This window comes from Manis pentadactyla, chromosome 2 (assembly GCF_030020395.1).
Source record: "Manis pentadactyla isolate mManPen7 chromosome 2, mManPen7.hap1, whole genome shotgun sequence".
NCBI classification, from domain to species: Eukaryota; Metazoa; Chordata; class Mammalia; order Pholidota; family Manidae; genus Manis; species Manis pentadactyla.
The window spans coordinates 194488738-194508354 of NC_080020.1; the positions used below are offsets into that span (position 1 = coordinate 194488738).

The window sequence follows — 19617 nt, forward strand, 5'->3', positions numbered from 1 at the left end:
ATTTTTGCTGTTGACCATACTAAAGTAAATAGGAGTAAAAGCTATGGTCATTAATTTGATACCAGTAGCTATTGGTTATTTTGGCCTGAGATAGGGTTAAAACTATATTTGGTGGACAGACTGAATTTTAATATTCCCCAGTTTATAAGGGAAATCCATTTATGAAAGGGGATGTCTTATTTATGTTTATATCCACAGATCCTGGTACTTTCTTTTTTTTTTTTTTTTTTTTAAATTTCTTCCTGGTACTTCCTTGTGCAACAGAGTCATTCAATAAATATTTTGTTTAAGAAAATATAAAAAATAAAAGCATATGAATGGCTCAGGGCTAACCCATCCCTGATATCCTAAATAAATAGTAGCATTACCTTTGCACTGAAGAGAATAAGCCCTCTTGGTTGTAAAGGCAACTGTCTTGCCAATAGGTTTCAGCCCCTGACAAGTTCACTATGGATTCAGACTGAAAAATGACAATGGAATGTTCTGTTCTGGGGGTGAAAGGGTTAACACTCAACTTTATTCCAGTGGTGGCAGGTCAATCACTAGAATCCTGTCCACTCAGGGCAAGTCTGCATCCAGCGAGCTGGTCTCTGCCTCTGGGCCTCTCTGCCCCCACAGCCATCTCAGTCTCTGTCCTCAGTGCTGCCACCACTTGAGCCTCTGCTCTCCTGCAGCCCTGCCACCGTGTTGCCCAGAGCACTGGGCAGAGCTCTTTTATATAGAGTCAGTAACAATGTATTGCCCACACATGTGTAGTGAGCAAGCTGACTAGGGCCAGATGAGAATCCTGGCCACAGGAACCTTCACTTTCTCCACAGCAACTTTTTAAAAGGAATCACACCACTTTCTGAAAGCAGTTTACACAGCATAGGAAAAAGCATGTGCTGTCCCTTTTTTATGAACATAATGCGGCCTTCCAAGCCCAGATGTCTGAAAAAATGCAGTGAGGAAGTTAAACAATTGTTAGAGAACTGTGGTAAACCTGCTACAAAAATGACAAGCTTTTATGAGAACAGGGCTGCTGTTCCTGCTTATTCATGAGATCCCTGTGTCATTTAGCAAACATGTAGGTAGAAGGAAATTAATCATGAGAGAAGGTGCTCACTGCTTTCTGAGGACTGGGATATGCAGCCAGAGTAACTAGTGACAAGGAAGGTAGTCTCCCACACCGTCCATCTTCTTGGTGATCTGCCCTTCAGAACTTTGTTCACTAAAAGGTGGGCAATATGAGCTCCTTGTTTGATGAGAAATATTGCCTTCATCAGAATACTTTTCTAGAACTTCATTTTCAGCATAATTAATTGCATTGGGTTCTATGAGTCCCTTCTTCCATTCTAGGATGTGAGAAAGAAAGAGGCATTTTAATTCCCACATTTGGGCTAATACTGCTTAGCCACAGCTATCCTCACAGTACAGTGTGTTTCTTCCATTGCCTGCTTAGTCCATGATGACATGAGAGGCCAAGGGGGCTGAGCCATGAACGGCATTTTCAGAACCTGCCCCAAACTGGCAAAGGAGGAAGCATATAAAGCACTGGCATGATTTTGAGGATCAGAGTGCATTACTTAAGTGGCACAAAAAGCGGATCTCTTTGTTGGATAGCCTAGCTACAGAGCAAAACCCTGAAGTTGCTGAGGTAATAAATATGATTGAAGAGGCTCATTTCTCTGCAAACTTTGCAGGGCTTATAGCTGAACATTTCCTTACCCGCCCTCCGTCCCTCCCTTTCCAGGGCTCCCCCTTCACTCTACTGCTCCCATACTCAACACAAAACAGCTGCCCAGGTATTTAGCTAAAATGTGAATTGTGCTAAAATTAGGATGAGGCTAATGACTGTTTTCTTGGAGCACAAATACCTTTTAAATTTGTGTTAAGCTCTTTGGCTCAGTCAAAGGTATCAGTTCCAGTATTTTTATACCAAAATGCTGCCTTTTTTTTTTGCAAACCATCATTATATATTGAAATCAAAGTGAAAATTCATTATTCTTGTCAAATTCTGCTTGTGTAAGCAGGGTACAGCAGATTGTATCAGTGGTTATTCATGGGTAAGCATACATTTAACAGCTAAGAAGCCATTGAGATTTGAATTGAAGTCATAGAGTTCCAGTTTAAGAACTAGAAATTACAGTGGGAAAGGCACAAGGCTTTCTCCAGAGCACATAATTAGAGGTTTATAGTAATCGCTGTTTGATGTGAACAGCACTTTCTAGCTATCTATTACCAGCACTGATTTCTGTGTATACCATTCATGAATCACCACACTTAAACATTTCTGCTTGAACAACCATTAGACAATTTCTCTGTTTAGATCTTGATTTAAACTTGTTCTTTGACTATAAACATTCCTCCCATGCCTCTACCTAGTGGCCTGTTGCATACTTTGAAATAATTTTAAGTAAATTTATAATACTTTATTTTGTATCCATGTCTATAAAGTACTGCCCATCACTGGGAAGACAGAAATACCTTATCACTAATCTGTCAATTATCTGACTAGCCTGATGACGAGATGGAGTCAAATTTGCATTAAATCATTATATCAAATTTTATTAAATCAATGCTTATGTATATTTATTCTGCATATGCTTAAAAATAACAAAGTCATATATTGTCTTCCCCCCACTGCTTAAAACATTTTCAGTTTCACACATTTTCTTCCAATCTTTATTAACGTGTATATGTATTTTACAGTTTCAATTACAATATAAATTAATTCTTCAGACTGCTTAGTATGATGTCATAAACTCTTTTTTGTGCAAAATAAGTAACAAAATTTATTCTCTGAGAGTTATGAAAACATCATCTGAAAATCAGAGCAGAGCATTGTAGAGGCACCTTAACAAGGTTCCCCAGACTTGTAGGACTCAAACATATTAACATGTCTATAGAAAAGAAAGTCACGGAGACAAACATTGACAGTACCCATCAAACAACTGCCTAGGGACTCGACTACTTTACCCTAACTGTAGAGAGAGAGGCAGGGCTTCTTATTTGAGATGAAGGAGGATGTTGGGCTGATAGGCTTATGTTAATACATATTATCTCACCTCAAGTACTCTCCTTGTCAGAATCCATGTTTCCTACTCTTCTGATAAGATTTAGCTCTCATTGTAATTCTGATTGCAGTAGAGGGATAAAATAGACCAATTATATAGATACAGATGATATTAAATTTCCTTTAACAATTTAACTTCCCATCATAAAATGAATAAATAAACATTTAGGTTGTAAATTGGAATCCCAGGGAGCATTCCATATCCTGTGACAGTTAACTTCTTATAGAGAATTGATAACTTGGCATTCTTATTTTATACATCAGTCTTGGGGGCTTGATAAACAGCCAAACCCTGAGAGATAGATCCTTGCTCTCTAAATCAATCAAAGCTCTTTCTGGGCCTACCATGCTAAGGGGCACAATGTGGACTATGCTATCTGTTGCACACTCAGGAAACAGGCAGTTACCTGACCATACCTAGCCATAGTGACCCTCACTGTGAAGTACTGAGTAGAAATCTGTGGAACTAATTTATAAGGAAAGTCTTCATATTACATCTTTACGCATATTGCTTAGAATTTCTGTAAGATAGATTCTGAGACTGAAATTGCTGGGTTAATTTCATTTTAATTTTGAAAGATAATGACAGGTTATGTTGCTAATAGGCTGTTTCAGTCTACACTCATCTACAGTATATAGTGTGTCTTTTTCCCCTCATTCTTGGCTATCACTAGATATTATCAAACCTTTAAATTTTGTTTGAATATTTATTTCTTTGTATATTAATTTAATTACTGAAATTCCTGGCTTACAGATGAATCCAAATAATAAGAAAACGTAGTAATAAACAGGAAAACAGAATATTAAAATTGTATTTTTGTTTTGTTTTCAAATAAAGTTTATTTCAGTTCCTATTATAAACCTAATACATGGCATTCTTTTTTAAAAGTTTCCAGAAAACTAAAAAGAAAGAAAAAACAGAAACCATCTGCTTGATCTCACTCCTCCAAAACTCCCATTGTTAAAATTATGGGTTTTAAAAAATTACCTATTTTAGAGGAATTACACATTTTACACTTTGGATCATGCTATATACGTCAATGCTTCATTCTGTTTTTATCATTTATGTTATGCCTTTTTATTGAGTTTGAATTTGACAACTAAATTTGCAATTTTGTGGAGTCTAATTCTTTTCTGCAGGTGAAGCAGAATTATGGGAAAAAATAATATTTAACTAAAATATAGTTTAGACACTATTTCAAAAATTTTATTCAAAAAAGGAGCCTTAGTAACCATCCAAGTAATTCCTTTATTTTGTATGAGCCACATTGAGGCCTAATTAATCTACTATTTGACTAAACTCACCAGCTAGTTAGATGCAAAGCTAGAACATGAAAACTGGTTCCTCTGATCAGGCAGAAGCATTTCCATTACAGCACATTATTTTCTATCTCCTCATTTCCTAGTCAGTCAAACTTTTGTAGTAATTTAAAACTTGAAACCAAATTAACTTATTTTAAATCTCACCTTTACTCATTCTTCTCACTTTGTAAGTTAATCTTTCAGAAGTAGAATAGGCAACAAAAATTTGATGGAAAATAAAAGCAAAAACTAACAGGTTATAAATACCAGACCAAACTGTAAGCTGATTTCAATTTTTAAAACTAAGAACTATGTTTCCATTTGGTCCCCTTTTATGTATAGTTTTACTTAAATAGTGAATCTATTATTTTTTTTTATTTTTGTAATGAAGTATCATTGATACTATTCTTAAATATTGTGTTGTCTATTTATCACCCATGTTTTACCTTTTGCATATGCCATAAAAACAACCAGGTTTATATGTTAATATATGTTAATGTGATTTCTATATTAAAATTATAAAAGTCATATGTATATAAGCATATTTGTTTTTTTAGCTAAAATGTAGTTCTTTAAAAGTACAATAATATGACAGGGTACTTTTGATTCTTAAATATTGAAGCATGAAGCACTGATCCAAATAAGTCAGATTTTTAATAGCTCAAATATAGCAATGTTTACATAGAATATTTGTTTAATTGACCAGAAACTTCAAATGTAATGAGAGTGAAAGAAAGTAGAATGTATGAAATACTCAAACTATTCCAAAAAGACATATCGATATTAGTTTCTGGAAAAAGATAGGGGAAAACCAATTATATATCCAAATTATTGTTTTCTCCTAAAAATTTATTTACATGCAGATATATTTTGGTCTTTGGAAAATTATCATTTCTGTGGATATATATATATATATATATATATATATATATATATAGCTGTGACAATTACTCAATTGTCTTTAATTATAGATGAACAAAGTTTAAATGCTTTTTTCATAACCACTGCCTTTATATTATAATGAAATAGACACTTGGGAACATTAATACTAAAATTTCACAGTGCTCATATGTATGTGTTAAATTGATTTAAATTAGTTCAGTGATTCTGTGATGTGAAAAAGATCCTTTGATTCATATTAACAAGACAGACATTAAGGAATTGGGGATTCAAATCCCTTATCAGAAATGTGTGTATTTCAGGACATTTGCACACGTGTAGGCTAAAATATGACTATCTATTTGGGTTTAACTTGGTAATAAAATGTGATTATTATTTCAAATACAGTTTTACTCTGTGTATCTTCAGAATATAAAAGTAATTGTTTCCTTTCCCACTTAAATTAGGTTCTGTACTTTCCCTTTGTCCATCCTTATACAAAGATTTTCTAAAATATCAGTGCATATGATGATTTACAATAGTGAAGATAATGGAAGCAACCACAATAGTGCCTATCAATAGATGAATAGACAAAGAAGATGTGGTACATATATACAATAGAATATTATTCAGCCATAATAAAAAAGAAAGAAATCCTGCCATTGCCACAACATGGATGGACCTAGAGGGTATTGTGTTAAGTGAAATACACCAGACAGAGCAAAACAAATACCATATGGTTTCACTTTTATGTGGAATCTAAAAACAAAACAAAACAAAATGAACAAAACAGCAATAGACTCATAGACCCTGAGAAGTGACTGGTGGTTACCATGGGGGATGGATTGACATGGGTTGGTGAAATAGGTGAAGGGGTTAAAAAGTCCACAAAATCTCAGTTATAATATAGTCACAGGAATGAAAGTACAGCATAGAAAATATAATCAATAGTTCGATAACATGTTTCTAGTGTTGACCAGATAGTAACAGCACTAATTGGGTGAGCATTTAATAAGGTATATAATTGTCAAATCACTATGTTGTATACTTGAAACCAATATAATATTGTATATCAACTATAATTCAATAAAAAATATCAAAAAATTAAAAATAAAATACAAGTTCATTTGGATTGGCAGAGCATGTAGAGAAAATAGTAGTTGATTTTCAGTCATGGCTGTTTCATTTTGTTTTGCTTGTTTGCAGAATATTGCAACAAATGATATATGATACATGTATATGCTTGGAGGGACTCCTTACCTTGAATCCAGGCTAAATTAAAGTTCTAGTTCTTGGATTATATTTGAGTTGAAGTTAGGATTATATAGCTTTTGCTCTCTCTCCTAACTTTCATTGCTTGTTCCTCCCATGAGAACTCTAAAATTATCTCTCAAAAGGACAGTAAGGAGTTATGGGAGAAACATCCTTGTCCTTTATGATATTAACTACTCAATCAATTTTTATGTACTATGGGTTACAACCTGTTAATTGTTTCTGAAATCAATTTGGTGGGTCATGTCTAGCATTTGTGTTAATAAATCATATAATAAGAAAAAAAAAAGCAGAGTGCCTCAGAGGTAGAAGAGTTAAATATTTTTCTGTTTAACTTTTGTTTCAGTGTGTGTATGTGTGCATGTGTGTTTGCGTATAAGCATGTGTGCTGGGCTATATGAAAACTGTGGATTAACTTTAGGTGTTATCATTAGAAAACTCTAGTACAGTCACAGAGTTGGAGGGTGTATCTTACTCTGGCCAAAGCAAGTATATTTATAAAAATGTTTCTGAAACTTTCTTGTAATATTTTGTTCAAAGCAGACACTAACACACCATAAATGAAAGTTAAAAGACCCAGTTATTCCATTCTCACAGTCAGACAAACCACTTGTGGATGATTGTCTGACATACCTGGCAACAGTTTTCCCCCTGTGAGTAGCACACTGAATATGGAAACTACATAATATACTGAGCTGTGCAAACCACATGGAGGAGCCAGAGAGCGCGGGTGTTAAGCAAGCTACTGGAGTTCCTCATCTCAGGAATCCTCCAAACATCCTCTTAGTGGCAGACTTATAATACCATAAATAAGGACACAACAGTTTTTTCCCCCTGAGATAAATTAAGCTTGTTTCATAAATAAAAAGGCATATGGAGAAAATTACATATTTTTACAAACGTACCCCACTCTTGTAAAACTGTCATTGTTCACTTGCTCTGTGTCTCCTAATAATCCTCTCAATATTATACATTCATTTCTAGGAAACCTTCTTGAACTAATTAGAAAACAGGGCATAAAATCCCTCTCCCCTTTGTCTTCAAAATGTAAGTCACTGTGGTCATTCCATATAACTGCACTTTCCGCATATATATATATATATATATATATATATGTGTGTGTGTATGTACTTAATGTCCACCTTTCCTTTGGTCATTAATACTCTTTCTCATCATTTTCCCCTGTACATTAGCTGCTGCAGAGGATAGGGATCATCTATTAATTTACTTGTTTGGCATTTTGGACAGTTAAAAATGCATGTAATGAATTCTGTTTAGAGTGCTACCATTCTCTCTCAAAATTATATACTTCATTTCCCCCAAAATGATATTTTTAAAACATTTTTCTAAGTAGGATTTTTGGTACCTCTATGTTCTTAAATGAGTTTTCTTCTTGACACTTGCACAAATGTGAACTGTAAAAATGAGTTCTTTGTCCTTTTCCCTTTTTGCTGCCTCTCTCTGAAATCCTTAGTACACTTCCCTTTTTGGAAGTCCAAAATAGCAATGTCTTTGAGTGTTTCTCCCCTGGGAGCTTTTTCTATTTCTTTTTGTGGAAGTCTGGAGAGACAAATGTCCTCTTAATGGCTTGGCTGCCAGTGCCGTTTCTGTCAGGGGCTTCCATGCCCTTCTCTCTCACAAAGGCAGACCCACTCCCAGTGGGATGTGAAATGCTCCCGGGACAGGGCCGGCAGCCCTCTATCCTTAGTTGGGTGTGTGTCTCCCATTCATTCCTGGCCCCAATCTCTCTTGGGGCGGGCTTTGGGCATTTGTGAGACAACTGAGCCGCACCTCCTGCCTCCTGCCCGTCCCCGCTGCACTTTCCCTCTGCCCTGCTTCTGTTCCTCACCTTCTGTCATCAGGGCTCTCTGTGTCTGCCCCCTAGACCCCTGAGGCTTTATGTCAGAAGCTGGATGGCACCCCACGTTTTCTAATCCACCCTCTGTCTTTAAACTCCTCCTGTTCTGCGTTACGGTGTAGACCTGAAAAATAAATCTGCGATAATCTGGTAATCGGTCCAGTGGTGTCCTTTTAGGTATCATATCTACATTTTTATCAAGATCTTTTGGCAGAGAATATTGGTAGAATTTTGAGTAGTCTTATGATACAAGATTGAAGTTTTGATCAAAAACTGTTTTCTTTCATTTGTTCTTCTTTTACTAGATTCTACAAATATTTTTTTCTATGATCCTCAATTAATTCCATGTCAATGTCTACCTGTTCATCCTATGCTTAGGGTCAGAGTTCCTGTTTATAAACTAAAAGACTTATTTTCCTCTTAGATTTGGAGTAAGGAGGGAAAAACTTTTCAATTTAGAATAGTAACTAGTTTGGTTAAAATAAAAGTAAATAGCAAATTTGGTTCTTGTGATGAATTGTGATAGATAATATTTACACAATGCTTATTATAAACCAGGTACCTTACAAGCTATTATTTTATTTAATACTCAGAACAACCTTGTGAGGTAGGTTATGTTATTATGGCCATAATATGGATGAGTAAACTGAGACCACAGAGATCAATAAATAGATTAATAGTTAAGAATGATCAAGTCAGCTTTTAACATAGATAATCTGACAAACTATTGCTTTCAACTAAAACAATCAAGTCAGTTAAAATGGGGGCAACAAATTTTCCTCAGTTTTCAGGTACCTACCAGCTTTGAAAATGAGCACCAACCAAAGTGAGTCTGACTTTATTCCAGAGGGATACAGAACATCAATTTCTCTCTCTTACTCGCTTTTATCTTAAGTGAACTCTTAGAGAGTGACACAGAAGGCCATTTTTCTTTCCTTCCTTCTTCCTTCCTTTTATTCTTTCTTTCTTCCTTTCTTGGTTAAACTGTTAGAAAATGACAAACACTCTTTGTTGGCTGTACACTTTGGTTTTCCTTCTCAAAGTCAAATAGAACCACTTTACTTGCAGTCTGCCTTATTTCTAAAGTTACGTAGTTCCTCAGATTCTGTTAATTCCACTGAGAAGTAAAGACAAAAGGAATAGAAATCAAAATAAAAGCTGTGCACCCTCAAGGAGTTCACCCTTAGGCATATGAAAGGGAAAGCGGTATGTTTAGGATGGGCTGCACTCTGTAAACACCTGTGGTTCTCTTGTCTTTGCAACAGGTACCATTTCTGTCAACACACTGCGCACTCCCTACACTGCTCCTGGCGAGAGTGAAATTCTGGACCTGGATGATGAGTTGTACCTGGGGGGCTTGCCAGAAAATAAGGCCGGCCTCGTCTTCCCGACCGAAGTGTGGACTGCTCTGCTCAACTATGGCTACGTGGGCTGCATAAGAGACTTGTTCATCGACGGCCAAAGCAAAGACATCCGGCAAATGGCTGAAGTTCAAAGTACTGCTGGAGTGAAGCCCTCCTGCTCAAGGGAAACAGCAAAACCGTGCCTTAGCAACCCTTGCAAAAACAATGGCATGTGCAGGGATGGGTGGAACAGATATGTCTGTGATTGTTCCGGAACAGGCTACCTTGGCAGGTCCTGCGAGCGAGGTAGGATTCCAAAAACCAAGCAGCTGATTCCCCTGAAATGAAAAGTGTGTTAAATGTTGACCTCAAACCTTAAACTGACATGTCAACATAATGTATGCTCTGCTAAGTAAACTCTCTGGAAGCGGAGCAGCCACACCTGATATGTTAGATGAGTCCAAAACGATTTTCAAAGGGCCTGATTCTGAGAAGACACAGACTGTTAAGTATGCGGCAGGAACAAATATTTGGGCCTTTTATGTCCTCTAGGATGTGGGCCGAAGATGTGTAATAGACAATAACTGCTGTTTCTTTTGCCCAGATTTTAATTTCCGGACACTAGGAAGTAAAGAAGGCATGAATTAGACATATTAATGACATCCAGTGCTAATATTTATGCCAAAAAATAGCATTTGAAGCAAGCTAAGCTGTAAGTTGCAACTTCCCTGACATTATTGTGTGAGATTTAAGTTAGCCTGCTCACTTCAATCAACTTAACCCAACTTTGAAATCTGAAAAGTAAGCTGACTTTAAATCATCTAAGTTAAACCAAAATTGTCAGAAGTGTACCCTAATTTCAAAGGCACTTTTGCCTAGGACCTGACTGATCACAGAAGATGCATTTATCTATTTGATATTAGGGCTTAGTATGTCTGTTGAAACTCCCTTTCCTTTTCTAGTAGGAGGCAAAGCTACATTTTTTTTTTCTTGTCTTCTCCAAAAAAGAAGAATGAAGATTAAAAGAAGAATGAAGGGCAATAGCTACCACTGTTCATCTGCAGATCAGACTAAATGACAAAATAGCAGAACAAAAAATTTTAAGCATGTGCTTCCAGCAACCTGAGTTTCAGATAAATTCTTTAGTCACGACGCCCATTGCCATCATTTTCAACAATGGAACAAGCAATCAATATGAAAAAATATTGATGAGTTGTTCCCTTGTCCTCTCATGCACCAAATAACACCACTCTATTGGATATTTAACCTGAAATCACCTGGTATCTATTTTTTTAGCCATGCACATTTAGTCTTTTTTTTCTCTCTCTCTGCTTCTTCATTCTTGGAATTGTTTAATCCATTTAACCTAACACTTCCTAGAGAAAAAGTGGTGATTTTTTCTAGAATGCAAAGTTGAAATGTGACTTTGGTTCTTTATCTTACTTAATATTGGGGCTCATCGACTTATCAGTTCTAGCATTAACATTAATATAAAAGTTAAAAATAATAACTTAATAATCTAATAATGATTTTAAATTATCTACCAAAATGCTATCACTATTCTGTGATACAATTAGATAAGTCAGTTGATGGGTAAGTATTTTAATCATGTGGATTCATTCATTCTCCTGTACCTGATTGCAATTCCTATGAACTATCCTTAGACGTTCACTGTCTCTTGTAGTTTTGTTTGCAAGGTATATATTCTCTAACTTTCCTCTTCTCACTTTCCCTTCTAATTTCAGTTTGTTTGTATAGTTTGATTTCTAGAAAATGCCAAAAGGGGTCAACAGCAACAACAAAAACAAGCGATGAAGCTTTCAAGATATATTATGGTTAGGGATCATGCTTGAGATTAGCAGACCTGTATGATTTAAGATTTTTTTCCATTTTAATCACTCAGAGACTTGCCAGTCATTCTGATGCCTCCTGCTTAAGTGAAGCTAGAAAAAGGTATCACTGAACTGTCACAGGAATTACAAAAGCCTTCAGTTAAATATGCATGGTGTACCACCCTGTGGCAATATTCCGCTACTACATATGGAAGAAATAAAAATAGGAATTGTAAAGCATCCTGAGCCAGAATGAGGAAAAGGGAATATTGATATATGCAGTAATTAGAAGGAGGAGTGGCAAGCATATGTAGATTTGCAAATGAGAATTTAATAGCAAAGTTCATCACTGGGATTCAGCATAATCTGACAGGTGCCTGGAAATTTCTGAAAATTTGTCTCCAGGTTGATTGTTTGTTGAGGAGAAAATGGTCATTTTTGTGTGTTTTTTGTTTCTGCAAAACCCAACATATTGTTAGAAATCTTTGCTTTTCAGAATTAATTTTCTTGCTCACATTATGGTCTCTCCCGAGAACAAGTGATGTGGGATGCTTGTCATGCTCAATACCAGAAAATTTGGCTTTTGTCCAATTCCCAGCTACACCCTAGTTCAGTCAACACACAAGATCACACCCAACCCTCAGCATTTCCAATTCAAAAGAAAGAGCTTCGACTGTGGTTCTTCTCCAGATACACTCTTGATCACAAAAGGCTGTTGATCATATAAAAATTGATTGACAACACTTGAGATTTTTTTTAATGGCACTCATAAAGTTTCTATTCTACTACTATTGAGCAATAATTGATAATTTATAAAGATAATTATTCTAAGTAATTAAAAAGCATATTCAAGTCTTTGGATAGTGAAGCATGGGGAATGATATTGCAATCACATTACTACAGGAAATCTTCATTCTGCATTAAATAAAGGAGTTTATAAGAGAGAACAGAGTATTTGCTGCCTTAGGCAAATAGAAAATAGTATTATGTTTTATAAGTGTTGATCCTATAAGGAAGAATGATGTAGAAATAATGCTCAATTGAATATGTTAAATTCACCACCTTACCTCCCACTTTATTTTTAATAAAACTGAGAATTTGTGGAGATTTCGTTACATAAATTATTATTGGATATATGTATATATCAGCGGTCTATTTTATACTTTGGTAAAATTCAAACAGATGGAGGGACAGATGTAAGAGAGCAATATAATTTGGCTCCCTGTCTGATTTTCATCCTTGATCACAATATGTGACTGCCTTTTGGCAAAACTGAGCACAGGTGTACGTTTTAGACTGTAAGAAGGAATAATACAGAAAAGCAAATTTATCAAACTTAATGACAAAGGGGAAGGAGATACAGAAGACGAAGTTGAAACTTTTTCTCCCCTACTGGGAAGTATTGTTTTGGAATTAGCCTTTTGAAGAACTCCTTTGTGTTCTAAGTGATAAAATAATTTTATTAATGTTAAAGGATGCTGCCAATAACATAACCTTCAAATGTCAGAGTGTTGTTTACCATTTATTTGGCAACTATAGACTACAACCTCATGTATTTTCCATTTCTTATCTAATTACACATTAGCTCTAATTGTGAGGACTTATTTAGGTGTTCATTTATCACTTATCAACAAGTTATTTTCACATTGAGAACTGTGTAAAATTACACTCAGGGGCACACAAGTTTTATTACTTTACTGTGTTATTTCATTCCTGCAGCTTTTTGGAAAATGTTAAAGGCCAATGATGGTGATTATTTTTCAACTTTAGATTCTATTTCATACTATATTTATGATCCATTGTCAGCCCTCTATATTTCTAAGAGGATATTCCCCCCAACTTAGTTTACAGTAATATTATGCTGCATTTCTAGAACGTGAGATCACTTACAAATATTATTAAATAATAGAGACTGGATTTGCAGACTCAATAAATAGAAGAGGAATCTAGCAACATTTCAGTCATCTGTGTGATACCAAAGTAACAACTGACAATGGCCTTTAAAGTTTTATTCAGTTGTTTGTTGCTATAGAGATATGGATAATGATTGGCTATAGATTTGGGAAAAGAAATAATAAAGATCAAATTTGTTATAATGTTATACAGGAAACACATTTTGCTAGAATTCACCACAACTTTATAATCATGTTTTATTTATTTTTCAAGCAAACTACCAGTAGATTTTCTTTTGGGAAGCTTCTTATCTAATTGGAAAAATATGTACTATGATGTAGAACTACTGTTTTTTAAAAGGATTGATTTTATTTTCTCAGTGCTAAGGTCAGTGCTTAGCCACATGACCCCCATTTTGACAAATAGACCCTTTTCCTAGTCTTTCATGGCACAGTTATGGACTTTAAAGTAGACTTTAAAAAATATTTTGTTCACATACACTACAAAAATTAGATTCTACTTACAATAAGTAGAATAACTTATTTAGTAATTATGTAATCTTGATATCCAAACTGAAAGAAGCTTTCATGTATCTCTAGGACTATGTGCAATCGTTAATTTAGCGAGTATTTATCGAGTCTCTACTGGCTGTCTGGCACTTTTTGGGCATTCAGCTGCTGATAGAGCAATGAATAGCTGGGCCCAATGTCTGCCCTCATGACACTTATATTCTGAAGAGCAAAGACAGATAATATACAAACATAAAGAAATGCTAATTTTAAAAAATAAAATGGGTAAGTAGATACAGAATATCTGGGGTGGGGATCAGAGGGGTGCTTGGAGCAAGTCTCTCCAAGTAGCATTTGACCAGAGAGCTCAATGTCAGAGGAAACAGCCATATAAAGATTTGGGGTGAAACCTTTTAAGACAGAGGGATCCACAGTGCAATACTTGGATAAGAAATGGAGTCAGTGTGGCTGGAGGTTACTAAACAAGGAGGAGAGATGCTAAAAGTTGAGGACAATAAGATGTGCTGTGGCCAGGTCACACAGAACCCTGTAGGTAGAAAAGGTTTACAGATGTTATTCCAACTTCAGTGGGTGGGAGAAGAGAATGTAGTTTAAGCAATGAAATTATGTAATCTAATTTACTTCTTTAAAGGTTTAGCTCACCTGCTGTATGTAAAAATAAAAAGTAGAAGTAGGGAGACCTTTTTTTCCTGGTATCATTAATATACACTTACATGAGCAACATTGTGGTTACTAGATTCCCCCCATTATCAAGTCTCCACCACATACCCCATTATAGTCACTGTCCATCAGCATAGTAAGATGCTATAGAATCATACTTGTCTTCTCTGTGCTATACTGCCTTCCCCGTGCCCCCCTGCTACATTATGTGTGCTAATCATAATGCCCCTTTTCCCCCTTATCCCTCCCTTCCCACCCATCCTCCCCAGTCCCTTTCCCTTTGGAAACTGTTAGTCCATTCTTGGGTTCTGTGAGTCTGCTGCTGTTTCGTTCCTTCAGTTTTTGCCTTGTTCTTATACTCCACAGATGAGTGAAATCATTTGATACTTGTCTTTTCTCCACCTGGCTTATTTCACTGAGCATAATACCCTCTAGACCTTTGAGGGCATTATTGCAGTGGTCTAGGTAAGAGATGGGAGCAGAATCTGAGGTATGGTGGTTAAGGGTAAGGCATAATCAACTCAGGAAGGGAATTGGGATTAGAGCCTACAGGACTTGAAGACTTGAAAATATATTGGACATGGCACAGAGGTTAAGAGAGAAATCAGAAGGGTTTAAGTCTGAGCAGTGAGGTCATACCATTTACCAAGATGGAGAACTTTGGGGAACGTGTTGAGTTGGCTCATTTTTGGGGTGCCTATAATATTCAAATTGGCAATGTTCAATAGATAATGGATAATGGAGCTCAGGAGAGAAGTCAGGGCTGTTAATAAATCTTAAAGGCAGTGAGCATATGAGTTAACCAAAATCAAAAGGTAGACGGAAAAGAGAAGAACACTGAGGAGGGAGACCTGGGACCCTCAGTGCTGGTCCGTTCTGAATATGCATTCAGTCCCATGATGACAAGAACCAATGATTAAAATCTGTTGGAAGCAATACTTGTCTCTCCTCACTTTTTGAAAGATAAAATTGCAAAACTACAACTCCAGAATATAGTCCTTACAATAAACATACTTACACTAGTAAGGTTAATCTCTGTGCCATATAAATAGGCAAGATAATGAAATTTTCCTAGTTAATTTTAATTCCAGGTAATTTTTCTTTTATTAAGGAGTGTTCTGAACTATCAGAACCAATGAGAAAGCAAAGTGACTCATACTTGTTTCACAATGCTCTACGCAATATGGTGTTTAACATTAAGGGGTGGCTGACTACTTCTTAAAGCAGTCAATTTGTGATCAACAGTTTCAGTTATTTGCTTCTTTATGTCCTTAATACAGTACTAAGCAACGTATCTATTAAAGCAACCCACTGTAGTTTAGCAGTACACACCAACACAGAGCTCTTCAGTCCCACCCCATCCTTATTCAATATTATCAAAGTACCCAGTTGCTGACTTTTTGATGATAAATTAATATTTCAGACAACAAGGGTGGTGCTTACAGATATTCTAAGTTACCCCTTACCTGCAAATAAACCCGAAAATGAAGTTACAGTATGTGTCTTTGTGAAAAATTACTGTGTTTCAGCATAGTGACTCAGAAGAATCATCACCTGTTGTTTGGTAATATCAATTTTTCTTATCTTTTTGACCATCACCTTGGGTAAAGTGTTGACCTGATTCCTGCATTTCAGTATATCTTTTCTATTTTTCTTTTTTTTAATCCTATTAGGGCAGAAATTATGAAAAAAAGATGATGATAGTAACTTCTCTTAGAATCATGGACTTCTAGGGCAGGCGAAGAAGGCCTTAGGGATCCTCTTGTAGCACCTACTCATTTTGCTGATGAAAAATTCAGAGCCAAGGCTGATTTCACAGAGCTGGCCAATGTCCTGTCCCTACACAAACAGGCAATGAATAGTCGCTAGTGCTTCAAACCAGGTTCACAGTGCAGCTACACGAAAGAATGTGATCTCTGTTTTTAAGAAGGGAGACAGATACATAAGCATTGAAAATCCAACATGATTCATGCTGTAGGTAGAAAGTGCCATGGGAACACAAAGGAATGCAGCCACTTCTGCTTCTGTGCTGTACTTCACAGAGAAAGTTCTCTTCACTGTGATTTCTCTTCCCAGACTAAGAAAGAAAAAGTTCATTTCAAAGATGAGCTGAGTTTGCAGTTGTGTGTTCTATTTGCCCTTTAATAGGTCACATGTTAATATAGCCAATGATCCTGTAACATTTTCCTATGTTAACAGATAGTAGTTGTACTAGTGGGGGTGAAGATTTGATAATAAGGGTAACTGTTGAACCACTGTGTTGTATACTTGAAACTAATGTAAGACTGAATATCAATAAAAAGAATAGGTTATAGCTTTCCTTTTCAAAGTATAAATATGCTAAACTAACCAGGAACTTTTATTTTCATTTCCCATCTATAGAGGCAACGGTTCTGAGCTATGATGGGAGTATGTTTATGAAAATCCAGCTCCCAGTGGTGATGCACACAGAGGCTGAGGATGTATCCTTACGGTTCCGATCCCAACGTGCATATGGCATTCTCATGGCAACCACCTCTAGAGACTCAGCAGACACCCTCCGCCTGGAGCTAGACGCAGGGCGTGTGAAACTGACGGTCAATCTAGGTAACAACTCACCTTCCCCCACTGAACTAACACTTTTCACTTTTTCATTTAGTTTTGCTTGCAAACATATATTAAGTAGCCTGTTTGCCATGGAAAGTTAAAACACTTAATGGTCTCATTTCCATCATTTAAATTAATGTAGGTTTTTGGGGCATCCTTTATTGTTTTCATTTTGTTTGACATAATTTACTGTTTTGCAGTTTCTACCACTGAGGGTTCTTAAAAGGGAAGCCATATGTATCCATGAGGTTAATTTTAAGTACAAACTATTAGGCTTGAAAATGCCTCAGACAATTTCCTATTGTTGTTTTTACTGGCTTTCTGATTGGTTATAGATGCTATCCTTTCAGATAAATAAAAATCCATCAACTTTTATATAGATAACATATGCACAAATACCAAATTTCTACATTGTGATCTAGATAAACAGTTGCTTGTACTCTACTCCTTGGGCTTCTCCTTTGAATCATCACCTTTGTGGTACCCCATCTTTTCTGTTTGGAAGTACTGTGTGGCAATATTTTGCTCTCAAACAGCAATCCACAACCCTTCAAAGCCCAAAGTCTGCGGCCCTCAGCAAACAGCCATGAGAACACTAAAAACACAGGCTCTTCTACAGAAAACTAACGCTTTCCTACTTCTGTGTAGCATTAGGAAAGAGTCACTACAGTAAAACCTCAACAAGCTGGATGAAATATAGGGGACAGCCAGGCTGAAATAAGAAAAAATCTGAATTGTAGACTAAAAACAATTGAGCGGTTTGTTTTCAATTAGATTCAAACACACAAATTAATAGCTGGAGAATATTGTTAAGGAAAGGTCTTACTAGGCTGATTTTAATGGGTGGATAAGAATTATCCTTAATTAGCACATTGTTTCACACAAGTTGTACCATCAAAGTATTGTAAGGTACCTGAAATCAGTTTTCTTCATGAACTTGGCCTTTCACAATTTGTTTATTTGTGTGTTTAATTTTTATCAGGCAATCTCTGCTCATACCACATGAAGAAGTATAAATAGTCTGCCCAATAAGTTTCAATATTATCATTAAATCTAAGAGGAGTACAAATTAATGAGGTTTTACTGTATCTCCTGGAAATGCTAAACACACACACAAATTAATAAACAGAGGGAGAAAAATAAAATTTGACTCTACATAGCTTTACAGAAAGTTGTGACATGTGATTAGGTAAGGCATTTGTGAAAACCTCACCTACACTTTCAAATTATCCTGGGAAGAATGTTAGCTCATAAAATATAAAATTATTTCACGGATGGCTCACTGCATACAATCACATTCAATTAACATTAATTAAATGAAGTTGAATGATAAGAGAGTTTTTTTAAGATCGCTGAAGGACACATCACACTCTCCTTTGCTGCTGTTAGAGTTCCGTCTAGTGACAAGGACAGCTTACTGCAAACCAATCAGAATAAAATTGCCTAATTTCAGTAAAGGGGCCACTAGCCAAAGTGGAAAACTCGTGGGAATTGCCCAAGAGCAAAGCATTCTGTGGAAAGAGTTGTGTACATGCTGGTCCTTGGCTGTTTGCAACCACTTTTCTGATGCGGTTGACGACACATGACAAACTCAGCTATATGGAAACAGAATCTAGGTTTATATTTTTCATGTTCCCCAAAGGCATTAAATACTGCAACCAAAACCAACAAATATATATCTATACATAAAATAAACACAAAACATCCCACATAGTCCTGTAAAGATAAACCTGTAGTCACAGTCTGTGTTACCCAGATCAGACATTCTGTTCTGAGTATCTGCTTTTATGTCAGAAGCACGTATAAGGAAAGGAAAACCAATAGTGGTGTTAGCCATGATACTTATTACATAGAGATAACATTGTTAGCTCCTCAGAGAGGCATAGGCCTGCTCATGTGCTCTGAAGGACACTACTCCTTAGCCACTTCCTTCTAAAGGAAACATAGAGCTGTTTCTTTCCTCTTCCAATTAATACAAGGCATGGAATCCATCTGTTACTTTTTTGTGCCCAAGCAAATAAAAAAAAAAAAGAAGCACACCAGGATAAGATGAGAATAATTTAAATTTGCTTCCCTTTTGATTACCACAATTCTAAAGGATTCTGTTGGCCTTTGTGGGATATTCAATTTTGAAGGTCCAAGATGTCTGAGCGTAGCTGAGCTTGCGCTGTACCCCATTGTGACGGAGCACTTTTTAATCATGCTGAAAACAATGATATGTTCTTTCACAGATGGGGAGAGAGTCGCAGCCAGTCTACGCCAAGCACCTTTGACAGTTAACAGTTCTTCATTTCACTTAGATTTGTCACCATGTAGCTTTGTTTGAATTGGCCATTTTTTTTAAGACCTTCTATTGTTGTTTCCAATGGTGAAGTTTCATAACAATGAATCTGGGTTCTACAAGTAT

At 36.1% G+C, this 19617-nt stretch overlaps 1 protein-coding gene across 21 annotated transcripts in view; it reads left to right on the top strand.

Annotated features, from left to right (window-relative positions):
* NRXN1 (neurexin 1) overlaps positions 1-19617 on the top strand; it is a 1068016-nt gene that overhangs the window by 465804 nt on the left and 582595 nt on the right. For all 21 annotated transcript variants that reach the window (XM_057497214.1, XM_057497215.1, XM_057497222.1 and 18 more), the window contains 2 exons: positions 9632-10015; positions 17007-17210. In XM_057497214.1, the coding sequence (XP_057353197.1) occupies positions 9632-10015; positions 17007-17210 (588 nt within the window). The remainder of the gene's footprint in view (positions 1-9631; positions 10016-17006; positions 17211-19617) is intronic.